The sequence below is a fragment of the Chiloscyllium plagiosum genome, chromosome 2, assembly GCF_004010195.1.
Source record: "Chiloscyllium plagiosum isolate BGI_BamShark_2017 chromosome 2, ASM401019v2, whole genome shotgun sequence".
Classification (NCBI taxonomy): Eukaryota; Metazoa; Chordata; class Chondrichthyes; order Orectolobiformes; family Hemiscylliidae; genus Chiloscyllium; species Chiloscyllium plagiosum.
This window is the reverse complement of record NC_057711.1, coordinates 27,762,586-27,781,203: the sequence shown is the minus strand read 5'-3', so window position 1 is coordinate 27,781,203 and position 18,618 is coordinate 27,762,586. Positions and strand designations below refer to the sequence as shown.

The 18,618-nt window shown below is 39.5% G+C and overlaps 1 protein-coding gene across 2 annotated transcripts in view; it reads right to left on the bottom strand.

Annotated features, from left to right (window-relative positions):
- LOC122557914 (erbin-like) overlaps positions 1-18,618 on the bottom strand; it is a 183,357-nt gene that overhangs the window by 56,968 nt on the left and 107,771 nt on the right. For both annotated transcript variants that reach the window (XM_043706137.1, XM_043706127.1), the window contains 2 exons: positions 16,005-16,083; positions 8,337-8,426 (listed from right to left, as the gene is read on the bottom strand). In XM_043706137.1, the coding sequence (XP_043562072.1) occupies positions 8,337-8,426; positions 16,005-16,083 (169 nt within the window). The remainder of the gene's footprint in view (positions 1-8,336; positions 8,427-16,004; positions 16,084-18,618) is intronic.

Below are 18,618 nucleotides of genomic sequence, written 5' to 3'. Positions count from 1 at the left end.
ACTCTTGAGGACCTCCTTTTTAAATTCCTGCCTAATTCTCTGTAATCTCCCTTCAGAGTCTCAACCTTTTCCCTTCCAATGTCGTTGGTTCCAATGTGGACAATGACCTCCTGCTGGCCCCTCTCCCCCGTGAGAACATTCTGCACCCTCTCTGAGACATCCTTGATCCTGACACCAGGGAAACAACTCACCATTCTGTTTTTTTCTCTGCTGGCCACATAAACGTCTGTCTATACCTCGGACTACAGAATCCCCTAACACAATTGATCTCTTGGAAGCCGACGTACCCCTTCTTGAACAAAAGCCAGTCTCAATGCCAGATACTTGGCTGTTCATGCTACGTTCCCCTGAGAATCCATCACCCCCTACATTTTCCAAAACAGCATACCTGTTTGAAATGGGTATATCCACAAAAGACTCCTGCACTAGGTGCCAACCTCTCTCACCCTTCCTGGAGTTAACCCATCTATGTGACTGTATCAGAGATTTTCCCCCATTTCTATAACTGCCATCCATCACATACTATTGCTGTTGCAAATTCCTCATCGCTTCTATCTGTCTCTCCAACCGATCCACTCGATCTGATAGATTCGCATCCAACAGCATTTATGGCAGATATAATCTGCAGTAACCCTTAAACTCTGTTTAAACTCCCACATCTGACAAGTAGTACATATCACTGCAAAGGCCATTTTTGCTCCTTCACAATCTACAGACCCAGAAAATAACACTGTCTTATTCCTCTACAAACACTTCCCCAGGTTAAATTAAGAGCTATGGCTTATATTTAAAGTTTAATCAAGAGACTTATCTCCAAAAACATATCATCAAGAAAGAATCCACTGTACTCACTAATACAGCCTTTCTCTTGGACAGACTTAAAACAACGATTAACTTATCTGATTCTGTGTTGTGAACTTCGCCCAACAGTTCCTCCAAGATTAGTTGTGATACTCACGGTTTGTTAATTTTCCCAGATGCACTCCGATGTCCAGCGATACACGAATTCAAACAGCAAAGGCGGTAACTGTACAGGTTTTCTCTCTCTCTCTCCTGCACTGTCCTCACTATGTGCTTCCTTTGTCTGCTCTTCTCCCTTTTAAACTGTTGTTTTGACTTTTTTTTTCCCCAAAGTTCCAAAACAATGCAACAGCATATACAACACTAATTGCTGCTCCTGGAATTTGAGGAAATCACCTCCAACACCTAAAATACCTCAAAAAAAAAAGGAGCAGCTCTTACAGACAGAAATTTTTCCTGTCCTCCATCTTGGATTACCCAGAATTCTTATCTGACTTTGAACAAAGAAAGATCCAGTCCTGGCAAAATTCTAACAGCTGGTGGTGATGGGGGAAAACAAAGGGCCACCACAACCACAAACTGAAACCTTACTGGACCCAGAGAGACCAGATTACAGTACAGGTTGACATGTTTTTTGGATAGTAAGTGTGATTGTCCTGAACAACGGTCACTGCCAGATACTGGTTGAACTCCACCAGGGCCATCCAGGGGTTTTCAAAATCAAGACGTTGGGAAAAAGTTATGCCTGGCAGCCAGGACTAGATGCAGAGAACCGATCTACCTCTTTAGACTAAGAAGAGGAGGGTTGTCGTGATTGTGGACCTCAAGACTACCAGTTCCCTGATTGGAGCTGTTAGTCTGGCCCAAACAGGCAGTCCTGGCTGAAGATAAGTTCAGGAGTGTCAAAGGTTCTGTTAACTCAGAGCAGGCTCTGCAGGAGCAGGATCAGTGCCAAAGACCCTCCATGTGTAAATAAAGTGTGATTGGTGTTGGGATCGTGACCTCTGTGACCTATCAACATGACTGTTGATAATTGTTTGTTTTGCTATACACTCATGCTGGGGCTGTTTTGTAGAGTGACTAGCTTGGAGTAGTTCTTTTTTTATATTATTTAGTTGGTGGGATGTCTGCCTGCTCCAAGTCACTTGATTTGGCACAAAGTTTGAAAAAACAAAGTGCCAGCTGATATTTCTCATTTCTGAAAAGTACACCCTTTACATCAAATCAGGATCAAACCTATAATTTCTTTTGAAAGAGTGACTGAAAGAACAACTTGGGATTGAGGTTGGTTATGAAGCTGTATAAGAAATCAGAGACATCTGTGCATGACTAGTGACTCGATCACACATGTTAGCACATCAGGGCAACAGACTCTTTTTACCCGGAAGAATAACTTGCTGGCCAAAGTGTTTTTACTCAGAAAAGCATTCTCTGCAGATAAATCAAATTTATCCTGAATGAGGTGTGTGTTATGGGAATATTTAGAGGGATAGATTACTGATGATGCATGTTAACTAATTACTGTCTCTTTATTGAATATTTTGTTTGGATAATAAACCAATAATTGCATTCATTAAGAAACCTCAATAATAGATCTTTTAGTTTAAAATCTGATACAGACAAGGCACTTAACTAGTCAGCTTGGTTACTGGAGAAAGTCTGAGGAGAAAGTGAGGTCTGCAGATGCTGGAGATCAGAGCTGAAAATGTGTTGCTGGAAAAGCACAGCAGGACTGGAGAAAGTCCTTTTACTTTATACTATAACCTGTGGAGCAGTGAAACTGGAACTATGGTGCTCTCCTTTGGCCTCAGTCCTAATGGTAGTCTAAAGTTTTCACTTTACAGTGCATTGACAAAAATCTCTTGAGAAAGCCATACCTTAACCAAATTCAAAATCCATTTAGTAGGAAAACAAGGTCAAATGAAAATTTAATTCCAAGAGTTACGAACAGAGAGTTGTAGCAAGGATCTCCTCTTAAAGAGCAAAGAAAGAATGAAAGATAATTAGAAGGAACAGTAAAAATAAAGCAAAGATAGCTGATTAAATTTCACGTCCCCGGTTGCGCATTGATAGTCATATTTGGCAAGCACAAGTGCACATTACTTTATTAAAATTCCTTTCAGTAATCATTTAAAAGCTCAAGTACTGAAACAGAGGAAGGGTGGCGATCAGCAGGTCAAGCAGTACCTACAAAGGTTAAAGTTTCAGATCAACAAGTTTTCAGTAGAATTGGATGATGATAAATATGTAATGGTCTTAAGTAAGCAATGTAGGAGGCAGAGGACAAAAGGTGTGGAGTGGAATTAAAATGGTAACTAATTGGAAGCTCAGGTTCACTAGATTGGAGAGAGATGCTCACCATCACAATCACACATTCTATGGATGTAGGTTTGCTTGCTGAGCTGCAAGTATAGTTTTCAGACATTTTGTCACCATACTAGGTGACATCTTCAGTGAGCCTCCAAACGAAGCACTAGTGGTGTAGCTGCTTGAGTTTCCTTGTGTTGGTGATGTCATTTCCTGTGGTGATCTCATTTACTATGACAATGTCATTTCCTGATCTTTTCTCAGTGAGTGGTAGATGGGATTCAAGTCAATGTGTCTGTTGATAGAGTTCTGGTTGGAATGCCAATGGAGTTGGAACTCAAACATATAAATAGCAAGCAGGTGACACCAGTGCTTCATTCGGAGGCTCACTGAAGATGTTACCTAGTATGGTGACAAAATGTCCGAAAACGAACCTTCCAGCTCAGCAAGCAAACCTACAAATCTTCTCAAAACTCACTCACACATTCTAAGTTTGGGCTCCCTGTGCAGAGAAGCTCACATCTTGAGCAACAGATATAATATGCTAAATAGTCAAAAATGTTATATATATTGCTATTTCACCTGGAAGTAATATTTGAGGCCCCGGGTAGTGGAAAGACATTTCCTTCCCTCGTGCGAAGAAGTGCTACAAAGAAGAGAAGATGGTGTTGGGGCTAATTGAAAAGGGAAAGAGCATTCTACAAGAACAGTATCTTCAAAATATTGAAAGAAAGAGGGAGGGGCTGGGAGGAAGAGCTGGAGGGTGGTAACATTATACTGGCTGAGGAAATAGCGAAGTATTATGAATTGAATACGGCAGCTGCTATAGAGGAAGCGAGAACAAAGACAGCTCTGTTTCTGATCACAAGGAAGAAAGGAAGGGCTGAGAGAAAAAGTATGGGAAAGAGAATAGTCAAGGGCCCTGTCAACCACAGCAGAGAAGCATCTTAGAGTCACAGCGTCAAACAGCATGGAAACAGACCCTTCGGCACAAGTTGTCCATGCTGACCAGATTTCCCAAACTAAATTAGTCCCATTTTCATTTTGTGGAGAGAAAAAAAGAAATACCTATCAGGAGCTATTGGTCCACTGGCTATCACAACAAAAGGATAGTGAGGCCAAAGAAGGCAGAGGGGCCATGTGAATGTGAAAGAGAGGAGAAATTTGGAGTCAAGTTAATGAAATAAAAGATGATTAACTGTACCCTAAGCTAGGTACAAAGCCACACGAATAAGAATGTGATGTATCTATCCAAATTGAGAAAGGAGATGCCTGAGAAACTGACTTAAAGGGGTTGCAAGTTCAATCAAAAAGCCCCCAGTGTGTTAATTGCATTACATGCACCATGTGTGAGCAAAACACAGTTGTGGAGCAGTGACTTAAGAAGAAAACGTCACTCTGTGCTAAGAACTTACCCCACACTGCAAAGATTGAGAATTTCAAATATTCAACAAAAGAGCCCCCTTGCCTTGTCATATTTCAATATGATGTTGTATGCTCAATGGAAAATTTATTACATTGAGAGAGAGAGAGAGTGTGTCACTGGCACACTCTCCCAATGTTTTATGGAATACAGGTTAATCAATATTTTAGCAAAAACTTGAAAAAGACATTTATACAATATGCTCTTCAAATTACAAGAATTACTTCCATAGTACGTCATTAAAGAGATTTCTCTGCCAGCTATAGCTACAATATACAAGTAATACATGGCCTTTTAAATATGAGTAACTTGTTAATTAAAATTCATATTCTGGTTGAACTTGACAATAAGTAGTCAATGTTGACTGCCATGTACTGTCAGCCATCTGCATATGCCATCAAGTAAAAGCCAGCTCCTGACAGGTTCATTATGCAGATAAAAATAAAATATGCCGAGGTAGATTATTATAGTCCGCATTTGCTATGAGTAGATTATGTAAGCTGCTGTCCACTCATTGTCAGATGAGACTCTCAATGCAATTAGGCAATGTTTAAACAGATGAACATTCATATGTATCTTTACCTGGGTATTTAAATGAAGTATTAAATATAAAAATATAGTGTTTATACCATATATTTCTTGGGATCACTTGTGTCCATTATTCATCTGGAAATGTTTCAATTCACAATATGACAACATTCAGAGAGATACTTAAAAAAATCAGGAAGGAAACAACAATTCCAAGGTTCAGTTCAATTTTAATTTTTCAAGTCATTTTTATTCATACATTACACTACAAAAAAGTGAACACTTCATTTAAAGAGGTAAAACAAATTACTGTGCATGCTGGAAATCTGAAACAAACACAGAAAATACTGGAGGAGAAACTCAGCAGGTCTGACTGCATCCGTGGTGAGTGAAGCAGAATTAATGTTTCGAGTCAAGTACGACTGTTCTGAAGAATCGCACTGGATTCTCAGTATTAACTGATTCTCTCTCCACCAATGCTGCCAGACATGCTCAGTTATTTTCGGTACCTTCTGCGTTTGTTCCTCATTTGAAGATGGTATGAAAAGCATTCAGTATGTAAAGAATTACATGCTATCTTAAGGTGAAGTACAATTACCAGTATTAGATATCATTGAGCATTTTTCTGCCAAAATAATTATGGTTTTTTTACAAACTTGAAAATCTAAGAACAAAAGATATAGGAGCAGGAGTAAGGTATTTCACCCATCAAGTCTGGTCAGCATACAAAGAAATCATAGCTTATCTAACTGTTCCTTATTGCCATTTCCGTCTGGGTCCACAACCCAAAACTCCCTGACTAACTCAACCTTGAATACATTCAATGACCAGAAGTCAAATGATTAATGAGACTTGAAAGGAGCAATTCTACACCTAGATCTTAAATTGGAGACCCTGTGTCATGAAACTATGCTCCCAAGTTCATTCTTTTAGCAACATTCTTTTAGCACCTGTTCTGCTTATTCCACTCAGAGCCTTAAGTTTCAATGAGATCACCTTCTTATTCTTCTGAGCTTTAAGAAGTGTGGGTTCAACTTGCAATAAATTTCTGGTGAGACAACTTCTTCTACTCTGGAATTAAGGCAGTGAACCCTACCTGCCTGCTGATGTGAACAGCTTCAAGTAAAAATGATATTCACATTAAATCCACTAAATAAAACATATCTTTTCTCGAATTTACAGCATGTCAAAAGATGATGTGCAGTCTGGTATGATCTCAGCTTTATACTCTGGCGCAAATTACATAGAGAGTAAGAGGTTAAAAATAACAGCATAGATTCAAAAAGATGCAGATTTTTAAAGTGGAGGGCCACTACTTCTCTCACACACCATTTTGCTGCCCACATTTGCTACTTAAAAATGAATAGCAGACAATGAACACCATTGTAGACACATGTAATATATTGCATGTATGTGAACAAGAGCTCACCTGGATAGAACCATTATCAAAAGTACATTGTTTAGGAACACAGCTTCAACATATTTAAATATTCATGACAAGTGTAATGCATTTTTAACCTCACCACAAGAATAAATAGCAGGTTAAAAGGAGGGAATTGAGAAGGATAGAGAAAGTGAGACACATTGGACAACATCGTCACAGGACCCTAAAGGGCAGATAGATAAGGAAACAAAGAAGGTATTTGGGGTGCTTTTCTTTATTGGTCAAGATATTAAATTCAAAAGCAAGGATTTAATGTTGGACCTATACAAGATATACATTAGGAGGCCATAGATGAAATTTCATGTACAGTTCGAGTCACCACATTAGGAGGAAGGATATAGTTGCTGTAGCAACAGTACAGAGGAGAATTAAAAGAATGTTGCCAGAGCTTGAAATTGCAGGTCTAAAGATTGAATAGTCAATTATCAGGGAGTACAGAGTTAAAGCGATTGGTAAAAGCATTATACGGGGCATAAAGAAAAACTCTCTCACTAAGAATATGGTGGTGGGTATCTAGATTTGACTGCCCAGTGGATGAGATGGAAATCCTCAATCCATTTAAAACAAACCTAGATCTGCACCTGAAGCAAGGTTACAGATCCAGGTGTTTTGAATACAACCAGAATTGGTGGTTAGTTCATTCAGTCAGCACAAACACAATGGGCTGATGATCGAAAACAAAAACATGCAGAGGGGTGTGCAGGTAGAACAATATTTACAGTCTGAAACTGTTGAACGCTGTGCTAACCCCAAACTTCCAATGGCCTGTCAACTTCATTTGCTACTTTATTCTCATGCTGGCATCTCTGTCCTTGATCCAAACTGTTCCAGTGAAGCTAAAGGAAAAGTCATGGAGTAGCTGCTCCACCTTAGTCAAAGGTGAATAACAAGGGGATGTAATTTTAAAGTCAAAGGCAGGACATTGACAGGGATTTGAGGAAAAAGATTTTGTCCCAGAGGGTAAATGATGTCCTCGGACTCAATGAGTTCAGAAGAAGGGTCACTTTCTCGTCATAGACTTGCTGAGGTATATACTGTTTTTGTTTCTGATTTCCAGCATCCGGAGTTATTCGGTTTATTGTACTCAAGAATGCACTGCCTGGGATGGTAGCTGAGGTGGCAAACCTCACAACCTTTAACAAGTACTTGGATGACCAACAGAAACTTCATAACATTCAAGGCTATGGGCCTCGTGTGCGAAGTGGGATTACTATAGGTAGCAGTGTATTTTTGACAGTACAGAACAGATGGGCCAAAGAGCCTCCCCATACTGTATGCCTCAGAGTATCATCTTTCAATCGGGCACTTTGCAGATCTGTAACAGATTTTTTAAAAATTGCAGACCACAAATTCCATCCTCATGTCATTTCTTTTACTTTACAGGTCTTGTTTTTTTTCCTCTGAACTTCCATTGTCAGACTAATATTTCAGGCTTCTTCAAGTCTGATAGATTTCTTGCGGTAACACAAATACATTGGTTGTCACAAAATCTGTGCTTGTTCAAAGTGAAAGGATCAATTAGAAAGCATGCCACAGGAAGATGATGCATTATCTCGCATGAGGATAAACTGATGTAATCAACTAGGTCACTCATGAGCACCCTCTAAAAGCCTTTCAGAGATCTAGAGGAGCATTCATTATTTTGTTGAAAGGGTATGTCATTTAAGCGAGGAAAAAGATGAGAGAGTGTAAGAGGAGAGAACAGGAAGATATTATAGCATTAAATGAACAAAATTCAATAAGAAATGCTTCAATGGATTCCAAGTAATTAATGACAAGTGACTACATCATTATTGAGACTTTATGCATTTGGAAATAAAATAAATTGCTCACCTTCCAAAGTTTGCTGGCAAAAAATCCAAAAAGGCATCATTTAAGTAAAGTTGAGTCAAGTTTAGTAACTGTGTGAAGCCATCTGGAAGCCTTAGAAGGGAAGGGAAAGAAAATGGATAACTGTTCAATACTGTTGCAAGTTTCTAAAATATTAATACAAGACTAGATTATATTTGATGCAAACATTTTTCAACAAAAATGATGATTAAACAAAAACAATGCAGCTATACTTTCTTCAATTCTAATGTTCTGTCTTAAGGTTCTGGGATAACACTATTAGATATCTGGTATTGTTCCACTCTATTTCCTATCTCAAACTCTTTCAAGGCAAGTTGGAACTGCTGACTTGGCCAGTATTTACTGCTCATCCCATATTTCTCTTGAGAGGTTACAGTGAGTTGTTACCTTGGACCGCTGCAGTCCTTAGCATAGGGTGAGAGGGATGGTACTACACCCGGTGTTATTAAGAAAAGAATGTTTTGGTGTGGCTTTGACTTTTCTGATCAGCTCAAGCCAGACCTAGAGACAGTATTTTTTCTGCAAACAGTATTTATTTACACTACAAACATGCAAGAAATATCTCTATCCTAAGCTACTCTAGTTCCAACCTGCTGGCAAGGTCACAGTTGCATCACAGCATGCCTCAGAACCTCATTCTTGGTGGAGAGTTCAGGATTTGGACCTAACAACAGTTAGCAATGGCAATGTAGGACAGCATGTGGTTCAGCGGGGGAGCTTGCCATGCCTTTGCAGTCCTTAACCTTCCAGGTGGCAGAGTTTACCGACTTGGAAGTTGATTTTGATGGAATGTTGGTGAGTTATTTCATCCTGTTTGAAATCTCATCTGAAACCAGGCAGAATCTGACTTAGAATAGTATGGGCACTGAAACATGTCAATGCTTGATGCAGCAAAGTTTCAATTCAACCGTGTTACTGACGAAAGCGGGTGAATGAATGTTGTTCTTAAGACAAGAAAGGAGGATTTCTGCCAAAAATCAGTAAGAATCATTCCAAGTTCTGGGTCACTGAGCCATGAAGTTAGGCCGTTTAAAGCAACCCAAGGCAGGAATTCCACGTCAGGTTATTTAGTTTACAAAGACAGGATATGGAGTTACATTAAAACATGTCCTGCTTCACTTCACAACATGATCATAGAATCTCCACAGTGTGGAAACAGGCCATTCAGCCCATCAAGTCCACACCAACCTTCCGAAGAGCACCTAGGCCCATCCTGCTACTCTATTCCTGTAACCCCACATTTCCCACGGCTAATCCACCAAGCCTGCACATCACCGGACTCTGTGGGTAATTTAGCAAGGCTTATCCAATTAACCTGCACATCTTGGATGAAATTGATTGTTCTCCACAGACCATACTGCAACACCACTCAAATAAAGTTTGCTGAATCCTATTTTCTCCCCCCTTACCAAAGACCTTCCCATTTTGTAAATAGCCATTAATGACGAAGTGAAGTGAATTCCAATTCATTTAAAATATTAGGAAAGAGAGTTCCATTAAACATTGATCAAAGAACATCAGACCCTGTTAGACGTAAAAATAAGACAGCCATTTGGGTGAGCTACTTGTCATTTTCTCAATTCAAAATATACTTGTATGGGCCATGAATGGATTAGAACAGTCATTTGTTTCACATTCACTAATCTAAATCTAGTAACGTGATCAAGCCACTCAAATGACTGTCCGGTCATTTCCTTATTTCTCAAATATTTCTTCAATTTTCTTTAAACAATGAGGGTCACTGCTGGCTCAGTGGTTAGGACTGCTGCCTCAGTGCCAGGGGTCTAGATTCAATTTCAGCCTTGGGTGACTATCTGTGGAGTTGGCACATTCTCCCCATGTTTGCATGGGTCTCCATCTAAATCTCCAGTTTCCACCCACAGTCTGAAGATGTGCAGGTTAAGTGGCTTGGCTGTGGTTAATGCAGGGTTACAGGGATAGGGTAGGTGGCTGGATCTGGGTGGAACCCTCGGTGGGTTGATGTGGACTCAATGGGCTGAATGGCCTCCTTCCACACTGTAGGGATTCTATGAATGCAGCAATGGGTTCTGTGTGAACCACACCCTTTACTATAGCATGCTGTGTTCCAACAACTCTACCCCTGAGGAAATTTCTCCACAGTTTAGCATATTAAATTATTGAGCCCTTTCTCACTGGGTTCAATCCAGAGAATATAGTCTTACATTATATCAAAAATTCTTCATTGAATCTCTTACAAACATATCAATCAGGAATAGGCCATTCAGCCCTTTGATCCTTGCCCATTGATAAAATAATGCTGGTCAGATAGCAGTCTCAAATCTACTTTCCTGACTGCTTTGACCCCCTGATTAAGTCTTGCACAAGTTTTTAAACAAGATTTTCCCCAGTACACTGCTTAGTATTAATTCCTCAACAAATGCGGCTAAAACAGACTCCTCCTTCTTTTATAAAGGTGACGCATCCATGAGATCTTTCAATAAAGTAACACAGAAATTAATGTGTAAAATTGAATCACATGAATGGGGTGGGGGTAATGCATTGAAATTGAAAGAAAACTGCTTGGTAGACAAGAAAGAGAGATTTTCTGAACATCAGGCAATGACTATTGAGGTACTTCAGGGTTCAATGCTAAGACCCTAGCAGTTTACAATATATGTATTAATGATTTAGATGAGGTAACTAAGTGTAATATCTCCAAGGCTACAGGTGGCACAAAACTGGGTGGGAGTGTGAGCTGTGAGGAGGATGCAGAGTGCTTCAATGAGATTTGGACAAGCCAAGTGGGAAAATGCATGGTAGGTGCAGCATCATGTGGATAAGCGTGAGGTTATCTACTTTGGGAGCAAAAACAGGAATACAGATTATCATCTGAATGGATATAAACTGAAAGAGGGCAATGTGTAACAAGAACTGGGCGTCCTTGTATGCCACTCACTGAGGGTAAGCATGCAGGTGCAGCAGATGGTCAAGAAGGCAAACGGTATGTTAGCCTTCATAGTGAGGGGATTCATGTACAGGAGCAGGGATGTCTTGCTGCAATTGTACAGGGCTTTGGTGAGACTATACCTGGTGTATTGTGTGCATCTTGGGTCTCCTTTTCTGAGGAAGAATGTTCTTGATATAGAGTGAGTGTAGCAAAGGTTTACCAGGCTGATTTGGGGGATGGCAGGACTGACATAGGAGGAGAGATTAAATTGGTTACGATTGTATTCACTAGAGTTCTGAAGAATGGGGGGGGGGGGGTAGAATCTCAGAAATCGATAAAACTCCAACAGGTCGAGACAGGGTTACTATAGGATGTTCCTGATGACAGGAGAATCCAGAACCAGGGGTCACGGTCTAAGGATATGGGGCAAACCATTTAGGACTGCGATGAGGAAAAATTTCTCCAGTCCACCAGCACAGACAGTAATTGAGCCAAAGCATTGTTTGATATCAAGGAGATGCAGGAATGAACACTTGGGGCAAATGAGATCGAAGGATACTGGGAAAAAGCAGGAAGAGACTACGGAGTTGATGATTAGTCATCATCAGAAGGAATGACAGAGCAGGCTCAAAGGGCTGAAAGGCCTACATGTACTGCTGTTTTCTATGTATCTATCTAAGCATTGTTGGTAAGGCCAGTGCTCACTGTACATTCCCAACTGCCCTCAAAGTCATCTTTTGAGCCACTGCAGCAAAATGGTAAATGGTCTCCCAGAGATTTTCAGGATTTCAGTGCCATGGTAATGAAAGGAGATCAATAGATTGTGAAGAAACTGCAGGGGGTGTTGTTTCATGCTCCTGCTGCCCCCATCTTTCTGTGGGGTCTAAGTTTCTAGTTTCATTAGCTGTTGTGTAAAGAGTCTTGACATGCTGCAGCAGGTGGTATGCACTGCCATTGTGTGTCAACAGCGAAGAGAGAGTTAGGTGGTGTACCAAGTGAACGATTGTGCCACAGAGTAACTATTGGATGTTATTAAAGCTGCACTGGTCTAGACAAGTAGAAAAGTATTTCCATTGCCCAGCAAGTCAAGGTAGTGGAAAGGTTTTGGGGAGTTGTAAGGTGAGTCCTGCAACTCAATCTCCACTAAATACCCAGCCTCTAAACTTCTCTTTGAACTTGAATAACCAGTGGTTCCATTTCTGGTCAATGATGACCCCCAGAATGTTGATGGTCAGGATTCAGCAATGTTAACATCAAGGAGTGGTGGCTAGATTATTCTACTTGCATGACCATTGCCAGGCATGTGTGTGTTGCAAATGTTGCTCATCCCTCATCAACATAAACCTGGATGCTGTTCAGCTTTTGCAGTATGTAGACCTGGAATGTTCTATATCTAAGGAAATGTGAACAGTACCAATTTTAAAAAATTGCTTCATGGGATGAGGCCACTGGCTAGGCCAGCATTTATTACCCATCTTTAAGTACCCATCTTACCCATCCCCAGAGGGCAGTTAAGAGTCAACCACATTGGTGTCGGTCTGGAGTCACATGTAGACCAGACCATGTAACAAATGCCTTTTCCTTCCCTAAGGAATGTTAATGAACCAGGTGGGTTCTACAATGGATTCATGGTCATCTTCGACTTGTGAACTTAAAAAATTTTTTAAATTCAGTTCCACCACGTGCCATGGTGGGATTCAAACCTGGGTCCCCAGAACATTAGCAGAACCTTTGCTTTAACAGTCTGGCAATAATACCACGAGACTGTTGAATTGCAATCATCAGCAGACACTCATTCTTGTGACATTCTGATGAAGGGAAGATCATTAATGAAACAGCTAGGAAACTTCCCTCAAAAACTATGGCAACCATATCCTGGGGCTCAGGTAACTGGCCTTCAAAAACCATAGGCATATCTTTTGTTTATCATATTGCTGCTTGTAAACTGCTTGAATGCAAATGGGCAGCCATGCTACTATAGTGATGACACTTCAGACAAGTGCTTAAGTCGCTGAGAAGCACTTTGGGATTTTCTGAGGTCATGGACTAAGTTAGGCAAATGCACATCCCTCATTGATATACCTGCTCTTCATTGAGCCCCAAAAGAACATTGCTCACACTTATCTGTATTAAATTGCGCACACGATCCATCAGTTGACTTCTCTAACTGAGTGAATCATTTGAGCCTTTTAAAATGGTTATTTGTCAAACCTGCATCTTTAGTCTGTCAGCAAGTTTTAAGGTTGCACTTTGGTCCAAACAAAATGATTTTTTTAAATATATATATATATTCATAAATGCACAAAAAGTCAATTCCTAACATTATCATTTCCAACCCTTCCATAAATGAAGAACATTTATTTACCCTCTTTCTAATCCATACAATTTTACATGCAGCATTTCCTCCAGGATAGCTTATTATTTTTCTAAGTAGTTCATTTGAGATGACATTGTAAAGAGTACATTAGCTGTGGTCCCCTTAGCTACTTAATCTCTTTCTTGAAAGAAGAATCACACGTATCAAATAACATTTGTCTTTATCAAATCTTTGTCAGTTTTCCTTGATTAACCCAACCATGTCTAAATGCTCATTAAATTTAACTTGAATTATAGTGTGTGTAGTTACGTGCCCATAACTAATGCTAAGTGCACTGGTCTATACTTACAGCATCAATCTTTCCCTCCTTGATTAAAGGGATGCTGCTGGCTACTCTCCAGTTCCACAGAATAATTTGCAAATTTGAAAGACTAAATATTGTAAGCACAGCTTTCACCATCTCCTCTTAACTTTTAACAGTTTATGTAGCATCCAGACTGTGACCATATGCATGAAACAGTGAGCTATTTTTCTTTTTTCCAAGTTACAATTCCTTTGAATTATTAAAAGAAATTACAAAACAAAGCCATTTCTTCCATTATGAGTGTTGGCTTTGAATGAACTGTGCAAGTAACCCCAAGCCCAGCCCTTTTCCCCACCACCCACCCCCAACCCATACATGCAGACCCTCTCTAATAGCTCTAATCTCTTCCATTTTAATTGTATATCTGATTCAGCCTTGAACATTACAATTAAAGCCACTTCCATCACTCTTTCAGACTCTTCTCCTCTGTGCTGACTTTTTTCACAACTATCTTAACCAATGTCCTCTTTATTAAATCATTCAGCAGTTAAAATTTTAATTCTTGTTGACACTGCCATTGATGTTGGAGTCTCATGTATTGAGTAACATCTGCAACATGGGGAATTCTAGCAAGTTTTTCATGCAGTCTAGTGGAGACTATAACATCTTTTCTAAAGTACAATATCAAGATCCAACCAGGATATTGTATCCGATGCCTTATTGATTTATAACTCTTTGATAATTACCCTGCACCTACATATTCATTTCCATTAACTACTTTTAAAAATGAATATAAAGCAAAGTAGTATTATCACATTTCCCTCGACAATGCGAACTTGTACATTATGCCGAAATTTCCCAGCCCCCTGGACAAAGTGGGCAATGACAAATTAGTTGGGAAAACATAGCAAGTTTGGAAAATGCAATTCTCGATGTTGAAAAAAATGAAGTCAGACTTTCTGCCCAAGGTTCAAGTAGAGAGTCTCTCTAGTGATTAGCAAGAGAGCCATTTACGTATTATTACTTATACTCGTCTCATTCACATGCAGTTTGCTCTTCTCCCATTCACCAGAGAGACTAGACGATGACAACTCCAAACATGAAGGCCTGAGTGGTTACCTGGCAGCTCCAGCTCACCACTTGGACTTCCAGCGGTCCCTCTTGAACAGCACCTCTAGGCATACTCCCTGGGCAGTGACCACCAGCAAACTCCATCCAGAGATGTTGTAGTTCTGTTCGCCGAGCTGGGAATTTGTGTTGCAGACGTTTCATCCCCTGTCTAGGTGACATCCTCCGTGCTTGGGAGCCTCCTGTGGAGCGCTTCTGTGATGTTTCCTCCGGCATTTATAGTGGTTTGAATCTTCTGCTTCCGGTTGTCAGTTCCAGCTGTCTGCTGCAGTGGTCGGTATATTGGTCTCCATCCAGAGAGGCTGGCATCAGCCACATTCTAACTTCATCACATCAGTGTGCCCCATCTCTAACTGCCATACTGCATTTCAGAGCACACTGCTACTTTTCACTGTCATGGTGCAACAAGTTAGTCTCCATGCGAGAACAGACACTTATCACATGCATTGGAGCAGGGTCCACCTCAGGACTACTTTCCTGTTACTTGAGGATTTTGTGGCTACTTGGATGCTCACAGAATTTCCGTGAGCCTTTAAGTTTTGAATGAGCCAGTAAAACACAGAGGCAAGATAAGCAGAGATGCTGTGAACATCCAGAGAGGCACTTTCCTCTTTATTGTTCCACTATAATATTCTCTGGCAATCTTGGTGACGAAAACTATTCTTCAAATCCATTTTTGTATTATCATTTTACCAATGATGCCAACAATATAACCAAGTCACGATAAAAGTAAACAAATCTTGCTTTTTTGCCAATACATCCAATACAACATTAACTTCTGTGAAGAAAGGACTCTCTTGAATAGAATTCAAGGCAATACAGCATATTCTAATTGCGCAAGTGTTGTGATTAATGGTCAAAAGTCTGGAAAACAAACCACTTTACCTCTATCACTCTTCCACACAGCATCAAAATAGATAACATCATTGTGTACATGGAAATTCATGATTGATCATAAATGAACGAAGTCAAGAAAGGTTGGCGGAAACTTACTTTGAAATAGGGTTTACACTGGCCTCAACCACAGATAGGACCTTGCAGTTTTTGATATTTTCTGGAAATTCTTGAATTCCTGAAAGATATGTACAATGTGCTTTATATATATATGCAACCATTATGTTTACATTTTCTGAGAAAACAAAAGGCCAATTTAGAAGAACAAAATGAGAACCTATTATTATGGCTGGAAATAAACACCACAGATAAATATAGAATTACATTTCAGACTTCGTTCAGGAACTTTTCTTTGGTTTAGTCTAAAACATCCTTATCCGCAGCATAGACATGTTTACATTGCAATAAATCCTTCACGGCCTCTTAAACAGCATGTTCGAATGATTATACTGCTGTAATCTTGCTCGTTCAGCCATTTATGTTGGGAAAGCACAAATACTTTTGCTAAACTTTACTGCATAAAATGACTGGGCTTTTTTAAGCCAAGAAGTAATCATTGATCTGGTGCTTTTAGCTTCAGTGATGATATTCAATATATAAATAATTATGTTATTTGTATCTCCATAAGATAGGAGGAGACTCTGACTTTTTGTAGTTCCATGCAAAGTTGCATCACAAACAGCTAGAATACAAATGACAGTACAATAATGTAATACCTGTATAATTCATTAATTCTGATTTGCCCAAGTATCAGAATCAACAAAATTCTTTTAAATCCCATGTGTTATTGTAATTGATTCAGTATCATGCAAATAAGAACAAAACTTAAAATGGGAATATTTAGGGCTCAAATTCCCTTGCCAAGTATGTATTAACGATTTATCATTCAAAACGACTTCCAAATCAATTGTGCTAAAATGTGATTGGCAAGATCATGAGTCACGGTGACTATAATTTCCAAGACAACAACTTTCAAGATTGAGAGTGAGACTCTGAGGGTCATAATTTGGGATTGACTTTCCAAAGAAAATGCAAATCACTTGTCTTGATTATTGGATCTAGAATTTGAGTATATTCAGAGTGTAGATGAATGCAAAATAATTTCCAAATTTCTATTCCACATAGCCTGTTGTCAATTCTGCCTGGCAGAAGCCAATACTACAGACAAGACAGACATTTTTTTTTTACTCAGTATTACCATCATGAGTGAGATAGAGTGCTACAATAGAGTGCTCTTTTACCCCATCACAAAAAAACCTTCCACAAACTGTGCACAATCCATTTCAGTTCTGAATAAATTTGACAAAACTCTGAATCAAAAGTGGAATTAAAATGAGAGTTTACTCAGCAAAGCATGTGTCTATGATTATCGAAGTAGTGTTTAAAGCTCTGCCTCACCACACCATGTATAATGTGCATGTTGCTCAATTTCTCCTAAAAGATTTACAGGATGGTGAAGAAACAATTGGCAGAGGTACAATACAATATGACCGCAGCCACCCACCCATGAGCCAAACAGCAGTGGGATACTACACAGAGATCAATCTGCAAGCTGGTTTGTTTTTCAGTAATGAAAAGGTTAAGCTTTTATATAGTAGCAATTGTGCACAACCGATATTTTTATGCCAGTTCTTTATTCAGACAAACAATAAATGCGCAACATTGTCTATCAGGAGGCTTAACACAAGATGCTAATTTGTTGAACTTCTTAGAATGTCATTAGCACAAATTTTGCAAACATGAACACATGATCTAACAGGTGTCAACCAACAATTCTGACTTTGGTTCAGATATATGACGATCAAATTACTATTGCTTGACATATAAAGTGTTGCATTGAACAAGGCCATTGAGCCTATTAAGTCTGTGATGGGAACAGGTTGCGTAGAACCATTTGTTACGTAGCAAAAGAGGACACAGTTAAAATATAGTGGAACACAAATTCCAGATTATTCTCCATATGATAGCGCTCTCAAAGTGAAGTACTTGCTTTGAAAGTTTAGTATATATTCTCAACACCTACCTATCCATAGAGTACATCATTTCTTAAGAGATGTTTGCACTGAACTAAAAGCATATCAGATATAGTGTGCAGTAGGTCATGATCACCATGAAACTGATGGGGAGGAATAATTAGACCTACCATATAATATTTTGGAATTGCTCAATATTGACAACTGTAGAACGGAAACAAAAATGTTTTCTTTTGCTAATCCTTTTGAGCTTCAAGTGTTCGTAGGTTTTACAGAGCCAAGCTCATGGTGAATGCTGAGCCGAGTGTGACAGCAGGGCAATGAACAGACTTCACAGGGAACCAAGTGCTGGAGCAGGACAGTGCAAGGCACATGTCTATCAGTGGAGAAGGTAGTGACGTTCTGTTCCAGACATATACAGACATGAATGTGATTGATTTCCTGTAACCATGTGGTCGAAAACAGTTGATACTCTGTTTTCAGAATGACTTTTACTGTCTGCCTCACAATTGAAATGTATTAGATTGTATCAAGATACTATACTTGAGCAGTACATACACACAATACTTGCCATGGAAAATCTCACTCACTTTAACACAAGTACATTTTTAATAATGCAATATGTATTAATTAATGAGGAGAAAGTGAGGTCTGCAGATGCTGGAGATCAGAGCTGAAAATGTGTTGCTGGAAAAGCGCAGCAGGTCAGGCAGCATCCAGGGAACAGGAGAATCGACGTT